Here is an 18956-nt window from a genome sequence, read left to right as displayed (position 1 = left end):
CTCGTTGCGCCCAGGCTTCAATGGCCCTGAACTGGATTAAACGAGATCAGTGATAGTTGGATGTTAAAGCGTACTCCCAAAAGTATTTGTGTCATTAACAATGGTCCAATGTTGTACATATTACGAGAGGTTGGGATGAATTTTGCATCTTTACAATGTCTGACTAAAGAGTCTGGAAAACATTAGTGCAGCGCGTGTTATATAACGAGCAAAACGCCTGTTTAACTTCCGTGAGAGCTTATTTTAATCTAAAAATTCTGAATACAAAGAGCATGTTATAACGATAAACACACCCCGATAAAGCAATACTACGAATACCATAAGCACCAACCGTCACAACAATAACATGTGGTCGTTAAGTGAGTTTTGATTCGATCGCTTGGTGACGCAAGAGCGTATGAACGTAATACGTAACTTTTCGACTCGTCGTCTGACTGCTTTCCGTGCACCTCAATGTCCCGTTAGCCAATGAGAGAGCTGCTTATTGCTTGTGGCGTGTCGACTGGTTGCCTAGAGTCCGGACGTTTGTCCCGCCCCACACACTGGCGCCATACCAAACCTCATTGCGTCGCACGCCTTCCTAGCTGGCGCGACTCCGCCCGAACGAGTCTTACGGGAAGCGTCCGTTGACAATCAGGTGCATCAGGATGTAGGTGTCTAGGGTTCTTTTTCATAAAGGTAAGCTTGATAAGAAAGCAAGAAGCCACTGAGCTGGCAAATAGTTATCATCATTATTATTATTATTTTTTTTTTTTTGCTAACAGTGGCCACTGTGCATCTCATCCCATACTATTTATGTTGGTATCATGCTGATGCTTGGTCGCTATAGAAGTTTTTTCTACTCATAGCTGTTAAACGGAATAAACCTTTCCAAACCCCGGGGTATTGGGCCAAGCCACGTGCCGTTTACGTAGCGTACAGGTAAGGGTTTGCGCAATGACACGGTTGACCCTGTCTTTTACGCATTTGACGAAACCATTTTGATTTTGTGTACGTCTTTTTGGGAAAGGCTTTAAAACGTAAACTTGTCAGGTAGACCTTGTCTGAGCAGGGTTGTCTTGTTGCAGCGATTTCATAACACCCAGGGTGCATTCGCTGTTATCGTTGTTATTGCATGTCATCCATGGATCGTTGTGCAACCAACTACATGCATTCAAGTGAGGAGTAACGACTCCCGCCAGCGTTAAATGACCTGGAATGCCGTTCAGAATGTATTTCGGAATCCGTTGGCTTATACTATTGATTTGAATAAGAAACAATATTAGAAAAAATTAATTTATAATATAATTCTACCATTTCGTCATGGGCAGAATTGAAGCCTAATTTCTTACAGTTCAAAACTGAAGCGATGTTTAAGTTTATATATACAGTACACACTATCGGCCAGTAGTTTTAGAACACCAATTTTTTTCACAAATTTAATCAGGTGAAATGCAATGAATGACTTTAAATGGCGAAAAGATAAACAGTAAACAGGTGTTCAAAGTTCTTCTGATTACTTACAAACCTCTCTGTTTGCCCTCTGTCTGTGAGGTGCCTATCACACAGGCTGGTGCCCTCAGAAACATGTCTTCTGATTGGGCTGTGACTTTGGGTCTGCCAAATCTCTTCCTATCAAAGTTTCTGTTAGTTTCCAATTTTCTTTGGGTTGTGTAGGACACCATACTCACTGACATTTTGATTTATTTTTTAATTGGCAATTTAAATGAAAGGCCTGCACTTGTAAAGGTGACGATGCTGTGTCTCATTTGTTAATTGCTGTTTTCTTGTCATTATCACTGTAATATTGTCCGAGAAGTACTTCAGAGAGCGTAGTAACACAGACTATTCCAACTCTGCTTTAAGATAGATGGAAGGTTTTTAAATAATCAACAGAAGTTGGGACACCTGTGCAAATTGTTTGCTGCAACTGGCAAGGCCTACTTTATTTGCTGCAGAACATCTATCTATAGGTTGTAACCTATTAGTTGTTCCCTGAAGATGGTCCATTTTTAATATTCTGATATCTCCTTTTTACAGTTTTTGCTACCCTAAATGTTAAGTGTATACCTCTGGCAGTTTACAGCATACCTTTTCACCAGTTTAGGTCATTTGTTGCATTTGAACTGATTAAATTTGAAGACAAACTGGAAAACTGAGGGGTTCTAAAACCTTTGACCAGTAGTGTGTATAGTCTATATGAAAAGAGGGAGGCAAGGAAAATTTGTAAACCTTCCAAAAGCTTTGTTTTGGAATTAATACCTCTAGTATACCTTTACTATTTGAGTAGTTAGTGGTATGTTTGACTGAAGGCTGTACATTGTGTATAGTATTTGTTTGTTTGTTTATTGAATGAAACAGAAAAAGCTTTAACAGCTTTGGCCCGGGAAACTCATCCATAAAATGCATTCATTCAAGACATCTTTGGAGCATACAAAGAAACGTGTTTTCTTGTCCATTAATCACAGATGTGTTAACAATACTTTGGTTGCATAAAGCTTTTTTAGATCAGAATATACATGAGCATCTTTAGCATATAGCTGAGAACATGCAAATTATAAGTAATAACATTTACTTCAAAGGGTAAAGAGGATGAACTTCGTTTGCATTAACAATTTATGGCTGACATCCTTACCCAGGGCATCTAACAACATTGTAAGTACAATTGGTTACATTTCTTTTGTTTTTTCAATGGAAGTACATGGTCAGACAGTGTCAGTAGCAGAATTTGAGCTAACAGGCTGAGGCTTTGAAGTCCAAAGGATTAAGGTGAATAATGGAATATATTCTAATATAATATATTCTTGTTGTTGAGACTCAAAGTCAGAGGCTGCTTCCTGGAGAAACATCAGCATACTTTAAAGCAGATAGACAAAAGTGAGTATATAAAGCACCTTTGTTACATTGTTAATCTAATGGCATCCTTCCAAGGTTAGGCTGAATATAGCTGCATCTCTTAGAACAATATTAGCTTATTTAACAAAGTTAGGAAAACCTTGTGTAATTAAGAAACCAAGATGCTAAAGGTTTGTTAAAGATTTTCTGCAACAGTATGTCAGCTTATTGCCTATTCTGTAATTCGTGCTAATTCAATAGGCTTTTTTTAAATATATACATTTTCATAAAACTGAATAATAATTTATAACATAATGCACCTAGGAAATTACAGAGTTTGCAAATATTAAAAGTCTGAGAGAAAGATGTATCAAAGAGCAACTAGCATCAAAATATTGAAGGGAGTGTAATTTTCGGTTGGACAGGCATCTGTTTCCAGTTAATTGTATCATCGATGACGCCAGGTTCAGTGTGAAGTACAACTGAAGTGAGGACAATACAACATTTAGCTGGAATTTCTGATAATCCTCATTAGTTTATATGCTCTTCACAGGCTGTCAGTTCTTAACTCCGTATTGGCAGCTGAGATTTCAAAATGAAAGTACCTTGAATTGCATAATAGGGCTAGAAAATAGAAGGGTGTTTTGTTTTTTTTTCTGTCAGTTACTGAAGCAAATGAAGGCAGAGATTAACCTTTTTGCAATGATAATTACAAGACTTGTTCTGGAGCTATATTTTTCAAGTGCTCCCAGGATTGGCTTCACCCTGTCCTTCCTCAAAGCTGAACCTGAGTTGGATTAAAGAGGGCTGAGAATGTTGCCACTCCCTGCAGGCTAGGATGCCGATATCTTGCATAACGTACCTGTTACATATTTCAGAACAAGTTGAACCAGTTTCTACTTTTTAATAATAAGAGTATGGTCAAGGTGACTATGAGTAAAGTCTATATTAAAGTGTAGAAAAAGGTAGTTTTCCATACAAGAACACACATACTGTATGTCAGTTTATTTAGGTGGTGACTGATTTCATATCCCTTTGTTGCATACAGGCAGTCCCCGGGTTACATACAAGATAGGGACTGTAGGTTTGTACTTAAGTTGAATTTGTAAGTCGGAACAGGTCCATTATTTTAATAAATGCTATTATTGACCGATTGTAACCAAGTGCTATGCCAATGAATGATGGAGTTTCACCTCTCTCTGACCTGTTTATTATTTCTACTTTATTTTCCATGGTGATGGTTTTTCTCTTCTTTACTGTATCACCAGCACTTGCATCAGATTTGTGTTTCAGACACATTGTTGAAGGGTGAAGACAAAAGGTTAAGATGAGCTCAGCAGGAAGGTACCCCTCGTCAACATGTCTGATGTACTGACAAGAGACAACTTCCTGCTATGCGCGCAACAGTACAAGGAGGCTTGCTATTGAGAATGAATGGGGGTAGTGAGGGGCGGTTCACCACCCGCCCACGACACAGTCCCCTCCAACTATAGTATGCTGCCTGCAGTATCCACCCACCAAGAACGAACACGGTGTGGCCAACGGCGGGTAGTGAATCGCAAACTACCACCCCCATTCAACTGGCAGCCACCCACAACACACTACACTACTGTTTTTCTTATTGTCTTTTATTTTTCTATTCTTTATTATGTAAAGCACTTTGAGCTACTGTTTGTATGAAAATGTGCTATATAAATAAATGTTGTTGTTACAATGCTACCCACCCCGCCCCGTTCACCCTCAGTGGTTTCCGCTCAGCCACGACCGGGTCGCTGCTTGCAGCATCAGGGCAGCCGTGTGTGGTGGGCGGGTAGTGAAACCTCCCCTCCGCTCCATCCAGCCTGCGTCCAGTCGGGAGCAGTAGCTGCGAAGGCGTGGTGGGCGGGCAGCGAACTGCCCCATCAAGCCTTCATCCTGCACACGAGCGATAGCTGTGGCCCCGGTGACTATGGACCACGGGTTACCGCTTGTCACCGGGAGCTGCCCGAGGGACACTACACTGTACGAGCAGTGAAATCACCCCCTCCAGCCTCTGTCCAGCCACCGCTTGCAGCGTCCCCATGCTGAAGATGACAGAGCAGCAGTTACTGAAGCGCATGCGTCGCAGCTGCAGCCCCGTTCGCAAATCATAGGTCGGATGTCCGTAACTTGGGGGCTACCTGTATATATAAGCTTCAAAAAAGGGTTTAGGTATTTGTTTTGTGTGAGAGTTTTTTTTTATGTATTTTTTTTACGTCTAGTTAGTATTTATGTCTTAGTTATTTACCTCTACACTGAATTGGATCAAGTGGATTTGAGTATTAGATTACATTTTTGTTTTTTCATTTCTGTTTAATTTACTTGAAGGTTCAAATAATAATATCCCTCAGGATCTTTCTGTCACATAATGTCAAAATACATTAAAATTGCCAATAGAGCAAAACAAACTGTTTTTAAATGCAAAAATAAGTCCCTGTTAATGTCACACGCATTCACAGTAATTGCACCCAACCCATTAAGAGTTGGTATAGCACGCACATTTTGTAGATATTGGAAGAAAACAAGTAAATCCCATATTGATACAAGGTGTGTGACATCCACAGAGACCATGTCTACATCTGGAAATGATTTTGGTTCCCTAGGGCAGTGAGGCAGCATCAGTAGTAGTGATAGCATTATCTTTGTCACATGTACAGAGTACAGTAAAATTTTTACTTGTATATTCAACCAATATGCAACACAACACCACTCTCCAGCACCATGATATCTATGAATTTTTTAAATATATTCATTTTTATTAGAAAAAACACAAATCGGCTTACCTTACCCTTTTCCCATGTAAATTAGATGGACATAGTTTTGATGCAATAAAGCCTAGGAACACAAACATAAAATGGAGAAAAAAATCTTTGTCACTGGGAACATGAAGATTTGGAACCAGTGAACATAGCAAATAAATATTAAAACAGATACATGTAAACCTGTATATTTTTTCCTTTAGACATTTACACTCCATATATTAGGATTAGGCATGAGATAATGCACTTAGCCCACAGTGCAGTTCATGTTGAGATGTAGACTTCATAATAGGATTAGGGTTTCCCTGAATTGGAAATTTTCATAAAAGAAATCTACTGTATGTTTAGTGTTACTTATTATTAGACATTCATAAATCAAAACACTGCAAAATAAATTCAAATCAGTGCACAAATACACAAGTTTTAAAGTACGTTTTTGTAAGCTTTTTCTTTTTTATTACAATCTCAAATATTAACAACATATTTGCTCTGCAGTAACCTACAATATGTTGCATGTTGATCAGCACATGCAGGTTAGAATTTCATTATACCCTGTACATGTAAAAATAACCTATAAACATAAAGGTGCTGCAGTGCAAAACCTTCCAAATTTAACTGTACCTTTTTGTTTTCTGAGTTAACACCACACTTTCCATTTCACTGCATGTTGTACCAGTATACAGTAACTGTGTGTGACAAATAAAACTCTTGAATCTTTAATCACATTGCTACAGCAATATCTGTCCGTTTATTTCCAGCTTGAATAAATTAATGAGCCGATAACTCTGGGTTCTGGAACTACAAAGAACTCGCAAGGTTATATTTTCTTTAGTAAAAGTGAGAATGTCAAAATTCTGTATGAAGCTGAGACTGCACTGTAACAATATCCCCAGCAGTACAAACATAGTAGAGACAGATGTATGATTTGACCAGAAAACCAAGCTTTGGGAATCTGGCTGCATTCTCTCTTTACCATAGTAGAGGACTTCTGTCAAGAACAATATAGTATCCACTACTGTGTAACAACAACAAGATTTATTTCTATAGCACATTTTAATATACAAGATATAGCTCAAAGTGCTTTACCAGATGTCAAAGAAATAATTGCAGGAAAGGAAAAACAAATTAAAATAGGTAGGAATAATAATGACTAACAAGAAATAAATCGGTACCAGCTTACATAAAATAACTATAATTAGTAAAACAGTTCTTCAAGTCCTTCTATACAGTTTCCTATTTAAAGTCTGAAAAAATTAGTACTATGATAAAGTCAGATGGCTGGGAGGTCAGGGGAAAAAAAAACTGCAGGCAAGCTAAGTAAAAAAAAAAAAATGATAATAATAATAAATCTGTAGTTCCAAGGCCAAAAGACTGCTCAGCTCCCACTGGGCATTCTACTTAACATAAATGTACTTAAATCGTTACTTTCAGAATTCTCCTTTCTAATGTGAATAGTTCAAGGAAACAGCCTGCATATTTTACCACTGATAATTATAATTGCTGCTGTTATTCTAGCCCATCTTTGAATACTTTTCTTTTTTATTTTATTGATTTATTTTAGGAGGAGGCTTCTTTTTGTTCCTGGCCTGGCGCAAAGAGCAAGGTTTGGACCGTCTGTTAGGATCTGACATTAAAAAAAAAAAATGAGGTTGGCAGGCAAGTACGTGTTTTATTTTACAACAAAAAAAAATGGAGAACTTATTTGTGGTTAAATTTTTTTAAATCATGTTTTGCTGATGTTCCTTTAGCTTACCTCCATAATAACTACACTTCCTGTATGTGTTTATATATCTTTCTCCTCTCTATTATTGTCATGAGTAGGTGCTGCACTTTTCTGGTGGAAAGAAAACTTGTGCAGTTTTCGCAGCAATAAAATTGTAGCAGAAAATATGTTCTAAGTTCTCTGTTTCTAATTTAGCTGTATTGTTTTCAATTTTCTCATTTTCATTGTATTGCATTGTTTTTGAATTATGAAGACATTTCTCAAAACAAAAAAATGTATAGCGTTGCTTTAACAGACTGTTACCATAGTTTAGGTAACAGAACCAAGTTTTTTTTTGCTGATAATCAACTAGTTTGTGCTGCTTTTTAGAGTCATTGTTTTGTTGTATTCACATGAAAAGTGAAAGTCACCAAATGTTGTGTCGTCATCATGTCTATCTGTCTGCATAAAACAACTTGGCTCCTAGTGAAAAATTTAATTGAAATTTTATACACTTATTTTTTATTTTGCCAGGACATTTGTTAGAAAGTTCAGTTTTCATTGAGATACAGTGGGTACGGAAAGTATTCAGACCCCCTTCAATTTTTTACTCTGTTATATTGCAGCCATTTGCTAAAATCATTTAAATTAATTTTTTTCCTCATTAATGTACTTCACTTGTCCAATACAGTCCCCACAGTGAAGCATGGCGGTGGCAGCATCATGCTTTGGGGGTGTTTTTCAGCTGCTGGGACAGGACGACTGGTTGCAATCAAGGGAAAGATGAATGCGGCCAAGTACAGGGATATCCTGGACCAAAACCTTTTTCAGAGTGCTAAGGACCTCAGACTGGGCTGAAGGGTTACCTTCCAACAAGACAATGAACCTAAGCACACAGCTAAAATAACGAAGGAGTGGCTTCACAACAACTCTGTGACTGTTCTTGAATGGCCCAGTCAGAGCCCTGACTTAAACCCAATTGAGCATCTCTGGAGAGACCTAAAAGTGGTTGTCCACCAACGTTTACCATCCAACCTGACAGAAACTGGAGAGGATCTGCAAGGAGGAATGGCAGAGGATCCCCAAATCCAGGTGTGAAAAACTTGTTGCATCTTTCCCAAGAAGACTCATGGCTGTATTAGCTCAAAAGGGTGCTTTTACTAAATACTGAGCAAAGGGTGTGAATACTTCGGACCATGTGATATTTCAAATTTTCTTTTTTAATAAATCTGCAACAATTTCAAAAATTATTTTTTTTGTCTGTCAATATGGGGTGCTGTGTGTACATTAATGAGCAAAAAAATTCATTTAAATGATTTTAGCATATGGCTGCAATATAACAAAGAGTGAAAAATTGAAGGGGGTCTGAATACTTTCCGTACCCACTGTACCTCAAATACTTTCTAAATGGTAATTTTTTAAATTTCAAAAATTTGTAAAGTGTTCAAAAAATTTTGAAATCATCTGCCGTACAGAAAAATATTCTTTGCAATTTTAGTTACTTATTAATTTACCGTTGAACATTTCCATTGAAGTATTATCATGTTGTATATATTGTTTGTTTCATCTTTTAATTATCTAATAGAAACTGTTGGTGGCAAAACAGATACCCAATACACACTGTTATTGAAATTGCAACAGAGACGCGCACAAGTACGAACTTACTTCCACATCAGCAGCTTATGCGAACCTCTGCAACACCAACTCATTTTCCTTGCACCTTAAAAGTATTGTCACATAACTGTAAAAGTGAAAAATGCACGCAAGGAAAGCAGAAAAGCATGTATCTAGCATACATTGAATAAACACATACTCAACATTTGCTTTATGCTAGAAGACCTTCACAACCTACAACTAGCAATTGTACTTAAGTTGCTATAATTTTTTTATTTCTGGAGTCGAAGTCTCATGTCTGTTAAATCTATTTCAGCTACCACAAACCTATTTGAACTCCGTTTTTAACTTCATGATATTGTAAAATGCAATTAAGAATCATTTTTATGTACTCCAGTAATATATGTAATTGCATTCTATTATAACTTATTTTTGGATAAGATTAGTTGCTACAGAAATACTATATTTTTAAGTATCAATATCTTTGATGAAGCAAATAAATAAAAATTAAAATGCTCCAACTATCAAAGCAGTTAACTAAGTTCCTAAATGCATCTGAATGTTATGCAATATGTACATTTTCTAAGTTGTTTTTAATAAATTAATTTATCTCTTTTTGATTCTGGTTTGTATATCAACAATAAGGTTTGCTATGCAGAATGACCGATTATCTCTACATGTCAGTTATTAGTTGATAATCTGCCAACCACAAAATTAACCTTCCTTTTATTTTCATTTAGCAGGGTATTTTTTAATTTATTTGCAACGCATAACAATAAATATTAAGGTTGTATGGCTTTTGCTGTTCTTAAACTTGTAATATTAGTCAACAGAGTAGTAAGATTTAATGTGCCTTCATTTTAGCTGTTAGAACCAAATGCCATCTTCTGCAACATTGTAGGTAAAATAATTTAAGAATTAAAGAATATGCATTGGAAGAAGGCAGAGGTGGGTAGTAACAAGTTACATTTACTCCGTTACATTTACTTGAGTAACGTTTTTAAAAAATTGTAATTCTAAGAGTTGTTTTACTGCACCATACTTTTTACTTTTACTTGAGTACATTTGTGAAGAAGAAACGCTACTCTTACTCCGCTACATTGGGCAACACTTGAATCGTTACTTTTTTTCCATTAGATACGCTAATACTGTATTTTTGCCAAAGAGAAGCCACCAGTGGATCTACTGCATGACTATTTCACCAATCAGACGTAGCAACAATATTCACATGGCTCCGTTTCGCAAATCAGATGTCCCATGCAGTCACATGACCAGACACAAACTGTGGTGGCTTAACGGCATAAACTCCTCACAGACAGTAGACAGGGAAAGAAGGAATACAAGTGGAACCTTAGTTTGCGAGCATAATTCGTTCCAGAAACGTGCTCGCAATCCAAAGCACTCATATATCAAAGCAAATTATCCCATACGAAATAATGGAAACTCAGATGATTCGTTCCACAACCCAATACTTTTCATATAAAAATAATTAATACAAAATATAAAGTAAAAATACATAAAACACATTTAACCAGCACTTTACCTTTGAAAAGAATCGTGGCTGGTGTGAGTAAGTTTCTAAACTCTTGTGGGATTTCACCCAACAGGATGACACGCGGAAGAGCACAGTGGAAGCGACCACAGGCACCCAGCGCTGTAGCAGTTCGCCGTAAAAGCGAATCTGAAAAGATCGCGGTCATGCTGTAAGCACCTGCCGTTGATGGGAGATACGAGGAACATTATAAATGTGCAGGGCACATGTATTACTTGACCACGAACCTTGGCATGACCCGGCCTGACTGCTGTGTCTGTGTATAGGAGAGTGGAAGATCCCGCTACAATAAATAACCATGCTGTTCCTGTTTCAAGCTGAATAAAGATGGTGTCGCTAAAGAATTGAGACTTGGCTTCGTGTTTTGGGGTGCAAGACGGGGACTCGCATGTCACAGCACACACACAGGGTCACAATGCTGTAGAAAACAGTATACGCTCGTATGGATGTTGACTATATAAGTGAGGCACGCTGACTGATGATTGCCCACAATCCCGCAGCGAGAAAGAGAACCACCATCGGCTCATTTGTGATCATGTGACGCTTGGCAGACAAAGCGTATATGGACTACTCGTATTGCAAGACCTCGCTCATTTATAAAGCCAAAATTAATTAAAAATTTTATCTCGTCTTGCAAAACACTCATAAACCAAGTTACTTGCAATCCAAGGTTCCACTGTACATGAAAAATGAGAGCCAACTTCTGCTGAAGCTTAACCATCACTTCACTGAGTGAAGAACAAGCACATTTTAACCAAACATGCACAGACAGTCATGGTAAAGTGAGACTTCTTGTAGAAGTGAGCTGCCTTGTTCTAATGTTAGTGAATATGCAGTATTATACTGTCGGTGTACAGTATATCTTGTCACTGTAATTAGTTTGCACTGTTCAGACATACATGTTACCTACTGTAGGTACTGGCTTCAAAAGTTTGGTTGTGAAAAACTGAGATTTGGAACTTTGTGTTTTTTGTGCATCTTTATTTTGTAAACATGTTGTTTATTTTTACTCATTTTTTATTTTATTTGGAAATAGCAGAATTTGCACATTTTATATTTCTGTTTTGTCTTATTACAACATTTCTAAAAAATTAAATCATTTATTATAATCAAACAGTTACTCAGTACTTGAGTAGTCTTTTCACCAAATACTTTTTTACTCTTACTTGAGTAGTTTTTTGGATGACTACTTTTTACTTCTACTTGAGTAATATTATTATTTTGAAGTAATGCTACTCTTACTTGAGTACAATTTTTGGCTACTCTACCCACCTCTGGAAGAGGGCCATGTGAAATTGGTAGCTCTAAATTGGACATGCAGAATAGCTGATTGAGTTTTCTGTGGCGACAAATGTTGTGCGTTTCGTGAATTTGGACATTGTCATGAGCCTAGTTTCCTCTTTAAAGAAATGGCACGAGCATTGGAGTGTGTTAAATATTGTGGGTGTCTTTTGACCAACACCGTGCCTCTAAATATCTTTGTATTTTAGAAGACCTATGTATTTGTCTTTTCAGACCTTAAGTGCCAAAAAATGCATTCAAAAAGTTGTGTAAGGTTTAGTCAATTGCCATTCTTCTTTTTGTTTTTTCTCCTAACTCCTAACTATGCATATATTCGTGCTTACTTATCCATTGTGTCCAATTTAAAACAAAAAAATTCTACACTTTTTTTTTTTCTTTCATATTAGCAAGTGCTAGTGATAATTTTGCAGTAGCAGCATCTGTAGCAGAGCTTACGGTTTAATGTGTACTTAAGTGACTGGCAAGTTTTGTTCCAGCGAAGTTTGTAATAAGAGGTTAATTTTCATCTTGAGTTACTTTAAATCACAAGTTAATGATAGCTTATTACAATTCATTTAACCAAAATATAAATAGTTCCCCAAATGTACATGCTTGGGGAAACATAATATAAATGTATATTTTAATATGCTAATGATACCTGAGTTACCCTTCCTGAATGACGCCTGTTTTCTGGAACTTGAAACCAAATGGTTTCTTCTACTTTTTGTTTTCAGTTCCCCAAATAGATACCCTGCATTTTTGAATTGAATATTTGTTCTTCCCAGACCTACCACATTGGTAAAAGTAAAGCTTGGAATCCTGTAAAAGAAATAAATAGCAAGATGTATCAGGTTTCTGAGGGTTTGTTTGCACATTCTCTTCATTTGTCTGTTTGCAAATAGAACAGTACACAGCATTATCTACAGAATAATTGGTAATTCTTTTGGAATATTGTATTTAACATAGGGCTTAGGATTTATAAGAAATGGAAGATATTTTAGCTACCTTGACTTTTTCATGTATTGTTGAAGTGCTCTGCATGGTCTTTCTACTTCTTGTATTTGTTAGGAAAAGGGTTCTTGTTTTAATCAACTGTAGTAAGGAATTTGTACACACATCCTGCTTTTCTCTGTATGTTCAATGTCAGTTGGAGGATTTAAATCCTTCATTGTTGAGGCAATTGAACCTGTAAAACTCACCCCTATTCTGACATTCCTAGATGTTGGAAAAGTCTTCCATTTTATAATTTAATTTTAGCAAAAAAGTCACAGTATGCATGTTTAAGAGAGTAATTTCATAAATTATTTCCTCTACTTTCTATGGTATTATTTTATCTTGTTTTTCTTTTAAGAAGAACAGATTAAATATAATTTTGAAAGAGTTTATTTTTCATTTCACAAAAAGAAAATGTTTTAGAATTTCCTAGAGGAAAATACAGCGTATTTATACAGTGGGAATAACAGAAGTAACAGTGATAGAGAATTTACTGTGCAGAAGTGTACAGTAAAATCCACAATGGACAACTTACAACAATAAGGTAATGTCTTAGGTACACTTATTAATTACAATCACTCTGACTCTACTGGCATTGCAAGAGCTATTTGTATTTTTTGGCACTTTACTTACCACCCCCTTGTGTTTTTGTCTGAAGAAAGAAGTGTGTACTTTTTTTGAGAAAATTAAGTGTAAGGTTTTTAGCCATGTTTGCATACAATGTGAAAATCAACTACTGTTGTCATCATGTTTGTATGTAGACATGGAACAATTCGGCTCCAAATGGAGTAATTTAGTTGAAATTTGGCACACTTACTCTTCAAGGACATTTTGTTAGGAAAGTTCAGTTTTTTTAGATATCTCAAAACTGATAAGCATTTGTGAATTTTCCAGCTCTTCTACCTTTTAAACAGTGAAACATTCTGTGTGAACCTAGTTACAGATTAGTTTATGGTTTCAAGTTTACTTTGAGAACAATTGTCTCAGTTTGTATATTTGGTATTTTTTAATCTTTGAATTATCCAATAGCAACTCCTGATGGTAAAACCTTCCCAGTGTGAGTAAGTAAACGCCAACAGAGTTACACATGCTTTTGGCTTTAGTCTGCTGTTGCTTGTAGAAGTATTAAGGCAGCAGCCGCTGGAGGTGCTTGCATAGACCTCTGCCACCATAAGCTCACTTCTTCTGCTGCTTAAAATTCTACCAGGGCAGTTGCATGACATTCATGACTGTAAAGTAAAAATGCAAGCAGCTGAACTTATCAAGAAATGAATGAATGAAGGAGGAAACAAGCTCCCTAAGCATGTTTGGTTTTTTTGGGGGGTTTTTTTTGTGTGTGCATACACTTAATAAATGTCTACTCAGTATTCGTTTTTTTCTTAAAACAACCTCACTGCTATATTATCTGCAGATTCGATTACAATGATTCAGATTTTCTTTGGCACTCTTAATATATCGGCAAATCACCACTAACACAGCTATACATTATTGGTCATTGCAGCCAACAATTTTAGCAGGAAAAGTTTTTATGCTAAAGAAATTTGAGCTGCAATCAACCAAATTCCCTTCACAACTCTCTACAATTAACAGAATATCAGCCGGTGCAATTTTTACATTACTTGAGTTGAAATTTGATGTGTACAAAAGCTGTATCAGCCACCATAAGCCTATTTAGGGTTTGCTTTTAACTACATGATTTTGTAAGATGCAATTAAAAACATTTTATGTAGTCTACTTGCACATAAAGTTGCTTTCTATTATCACTTTTTTTTTTAAATAAAACCCATGGATACAAAAATGTTTAAACAACAATGTGATATTGGACTTTATTGAAGTACATAGATAAACCAAATTTAAAAAACGCTTCAGCATTCAAAACAGTTAACTAAGCCCTCAAAACACATTTTAGCCATGCCTATTGCAGATCAGTCAAAGCCTGAATCAAACTCCTAATCAAGCAATTCTCAAACCTTTTGCGATGAAGGTAACTTTTCAAAATATTGTAATTTAACATAGATAAGAAGTACTATGCAAAGTTGTTAGGCCACCTTGAGCCTTTGCACGTAGTATTTTTGCATATAGTTTTTTCATGATCAGTTAAGCAAAATAGGTGGCCTAAGGTTGTGCAGAGTAATAAACACACACACACATATATGTATATTGTATATATAAATAATATAAATATATACATATAACTAATGGAAGGTTTCATCTATCCTCTGCTCCTCTCTGTGAACTGAGTTTGAAACATCTGATCTATAGAATTATAAACATAGCTTTTGCTACTTCTTGATAGACATGTGTGTTCAGCCTACAACCATATGTGCTTAATGTTTTTCTCTTGAATTCTGTACTCCTGTCTTTAGGGCCCTTGCGGATTGTAGTGGTCCTTGTGACAGTAGGGCTCACATGGATAGTGGTCAGTACCATGCTGGGTTCAGACAGAGGTTTCCTCCATGTTGGACAGCTATTTCCTGGTGAGAGCCTGCTACCTGTTATTTTGCTACCATGGATTGTGTAGTCTTTCAAATGATTTTTCCCTTTTTTCCTCATCAAAAACTGGTAAATGTATGTTTGATGTAAAATGTGAAATTTAGACACTGCATGTCTTTCCACTGTTAGTCAATGCGTTTTTTTCTGGATTATAGAAATATAAGGTTACATTAAGTGTGTATCCCCAATTCTTTGCATAATATGAATGCTTAACTTTCAGTGCTTCATTAAGTAATTGAAACTTTATTCAAATTAACTTGATTTGATTATTTCTGTTACATTTTGTTTGGCATGATTTGTTTTAAATAATCGTCTTAGTTTTCTTTACTGAATACACGTTGGTCATTTTCAACCCAGCATTTGCCATTGCTTTCTTTCTGATCATGTACATCAGTGGTACTATAGCACATATGCATTTGTAAACCATGTATGTTATAGACAGTGTTTTGCAGTCTGACTTATACAGTTTAACTCACATCAGTTTACAAATTTGATATATAGTGGGCTTTCAGGAGCCCAGTAGTGCATAATTCAAACTCTGGCTGGGGCCTTCTATGAGACCTACTTACCAATGCAAGTACACAGCTTTTACAGAGGTTTAAGGTGGTTGTTTTGTTTTTCCCCCTTATAAATTAAACTAGCAAAATACCCGCGTTTCGCAGCGGCGAAGTACTGCCTTAAAATTTTTATTAATAAGAAAATTAAACCTTTTTAAACTGAGGGAAAATATACCAATAATTATTTGTTAAGGATATCTTTGTATAACACATTGTCAGTTCGGCCCTCCGGTTGTAATATGACCAAGCTGTGTGCTGAGCTTACTCTTGAGCATGCAACGTACAGTTGGCCATGTGAACAGTAATCTTGTTTCAAATCTCACAGCTTGGATTGCTGCTGTCATAATCGGTTTGAGTTTCATGGTTTGTTTCAATTACGACAGTATTTGCAGGACTTGTGTTGAAGTGACATTTGGCATCTATCAAGCGTTGTAAGCATACAACCGGTTTCATCGATAACTTCACATCCAGCTTTTGAGAATTTAAACATTCATAAACATCAAAGTGTCCACCACTGAAATCATCACCTCTGAATCTAAGATGTTTAAGAGGCATTGGCGGTTGTCGAAAGGTGTAAAATATTTCGGTACAGTTGAAAGCGACAACCGAACAATTCAGCGGCAGCCATCAACTCACATGCAGAACCATAGGTGAAGGGCTTAAGCATTTCACTCTTCTAGTGCTCCTGTGTAGTATAATTATCTCCTGTACCGTCATCAGTCCACACCTTGAACCTGTCCCAGTCATTCAATACATAAGACACAATGTTCCTCCGGATATTAAGAGTGAGCCTGATATAGCCGTGCAATATGTAACAAAGAGAATGGAAAAGGCAGGTGCCATCTCCTGTTATGGAAACCACTCGGTAAGTGACAGTTCTTTGATCGATGGTGATCACCTCGATAGACATGTTAATGGGGGTACGGTTGGAATGATAAAGGAAATGGGTACCTGAACAATGTAAAGTAAGTCTAAAATACCTACACAATAACTATAATCGTAATAAACGAACAATAAAACGGCGGAGAAGCCGTGGGTTAAATAAAAAGGCCGTAGTTATCAGCAGGGAGACGTGAATCTCATGGCGAAGCAAGGAAGGGAATGTAGAGACCGGAGCGACAGACGGCCATATATAGGCAGGCAGCCAACAACGTGGGAGGCGTTGGGATGGGGGACCCAACGCCGCCTCACACGGTGCCCGAGCTGCAGGCTATGGACGTATATATGTACGTAAGTAGGATTCAGTTAGCGTTGGGAACCCGCGTACCAAATTTCTTGAAGATGGGTCCATAAGTAACAAAGACCGTTGAAAAGTTCAATATGGCGGCCGACAGTGGCATCATACCACTGAAATAAGTACGTATATCGGTTTTGATTAGCGCAAGGAAGCCACCTACCAAATTTCATGAAGATGGGGACATAAATAAGAAAGTTCAACATGGCGGACGTTGTCGACCGTTATGACCGTTACGAAATGAAACCTGCTTAACTTTTGTAAGTAAGCTGTAAGGAATAAGCCTGCCAAATTTCAGCCTTCTACCTACACGGAAAGTTGGAGAATTAGTGAGTGAGAGAGTAAAGGCTTTGCCTTTTATTAGTATAGATAAGCAGTCATTTTAACAACAATACTGGGTGGCTGCATCAATATAGAGTGGTCTAATGGGAGCAAATTCATGTGAAATAAGAGAACTGTTACTTTGTCGTACAATTAAAATAGATTGTACAGTAAATATTGGCATCAATGTTGATTTAAATTTATTTGAATTTAGTTGAATTTATTGCTTTTTGCTGAATTTTATTATGTTTGTTTTCAGCTCAGAATGAAGGACCAACAGCAGCAGGTTCGTAAAAAAAAAAAAATTAAATAAATAAATAAAAATAAAAAATGCTTTGGATTTGTCATGCTTCTGAATTTAGTAAGACCATTTGTCTCATGTGGTGTTATGTCCTACCATGATATTTTTCTGTCTCGATGTGCACATTCAGTATGTGCATCATTTTTGAAAAAATTAGAATAGGTGTGACTGGTTAGCAGCTATATCCTCATTTTTGAATGTATTTAAAGTGAATCTACATAAGGGAACATGAATATATTATTTTGAAGCCTTGACTTGAACAAAAAAAAAAATGGCAGAATATTTATAGAACAATTAGTAATGATATTAGTTTATGTTGTGTCATGCTTAATTTTTTCAATGCCAACGGTCTTTTAAAAGCATTAATCAAGAAGTGCTTAGGTGTTTGTTTTATTGCAGTGTTTATGCTCATCCAGAGATTCAGTGCTGCAACTCTTTATATTGAGAAATAGAAAACTTTGTTGGCGTAGTTTAAAGGTTTTATGAATTATTTCATGTATGTGTATATTTAGTAAAGAGCGGCTGTGAATTGAAAACTGTAAGCTTGTTTATCCAAAAAAGTAAATAAGAAAAGGTAAAAATCTAGCATTTAAAGCTTTTTATCTTAACAAAGATAAGAGAATACTTCTAGTAAATTGGCTCATAGTTAAATTATGCTGTGCTATGTGCTACTTAATGTGGTATTAATTTTTGAATGCCAGTACATTGTCAATAAGTGAAAAAGATTAAAAAAAAAAAAATCCTGAAGATCACTTACAGTAAGTGAGGATGCCATCCTTGTTTTCCTGTACACCACTGTGTTTGCCTTCTCTAAATATCATAATGAATGTAATTTGTGATATAGTAACTAATATGCAGTAGTAAATAAAGGGTTGTCTCTTCACAACTAATATGCCACTTAGTTGTACTGCTTGGCAAAATATAAATGATATGAAAATGTTTTTATTTATGAGACACACATCTTAATAAAAGTTAGTGTCTGTGTGTCAGTTTGGTTGCTATGTCTCTATTAAATGCCATTTGGTGTGGGATTTATAAACACAGTGGTAATGCTTGTGATGCTCCATCTGTTAGAGTGAAATATGCAGTGCATTTTAAATTACTACATGCATTTAAAACGCATTCAAATAGATTGTGCACTGAAAATGTAAATGCTGAGGTCTGCGATGGTTACTAAGATTTCAACATGTCTTAGACTGTTAGCTTAGCTAGATACTGCATACTTTAGATGCACTTTTACCTCCTCCTATGTATGGCACAAAAAAGAATTTCCTTAAACTTGGATGCAAACAGTTTAATTTTTAAATATGTTTGTGA

At 36.3% G+C, this 18956-nt stretch overlaps 1 protein-coding gene across 2 annotated transcripts in view; it reads left to right on the top strand.

Moving 5' to 3' along the window:
- The first annotated feature begins 551 nt into the window (after positions 1 to 551).
- fam3a (FAM3 metabolism regulating signaling molecule A) overlaps positions 552 to 18956 on the top strand; it is a 32222-nt gene continuing 13817 nt past the window's right edge. Inside the window, exons 1-4 of one of the 2 annotated variants that reach the window (XM_039774448.1) lie at positions 552 to 678; positions 7153 to 7247; positions 15100 to 15210; positions 17598 to 17624. In XM_039774448.1, the coding sequence (XP_039630382.1) occupies positions 7235 to 7247; positions 15100 to 15210; positions 17598 to 17624 (151 nt within the window). In that variant the 5' untranslated portion in view covers positions 552 to 678; positions 7153 to 7234. Of the gene's footprint in view, positions 679 to 733; positions 922 to 7152; positions 7248 to 15099; positions 15211 to 17597; positions 17625 to 18956 lie in introns of those variants that run through there. The other variant, XM_039774449.1, reaches the window with a different exon arrangement.

This window comes from Polypterus senegalus, chromosome 13 (assembly GCF_016835505.1).
Source record: "Polypterus senegalus isolate Bchr_013 chromosome 13, ASM1683550v1, whole genome shotgun sequence".
Taxonomy (NCBI): Eukaryota; Metazoa; Chordata; class Cladistia; order Polypteriformes; family Polypteridae; genus Polypterus; species Polypterus senegalus.
Note: the sequence above shows the minus strand (reverse complement) of the source record. Positions and strands in the feature narration are given on the sequence as shown.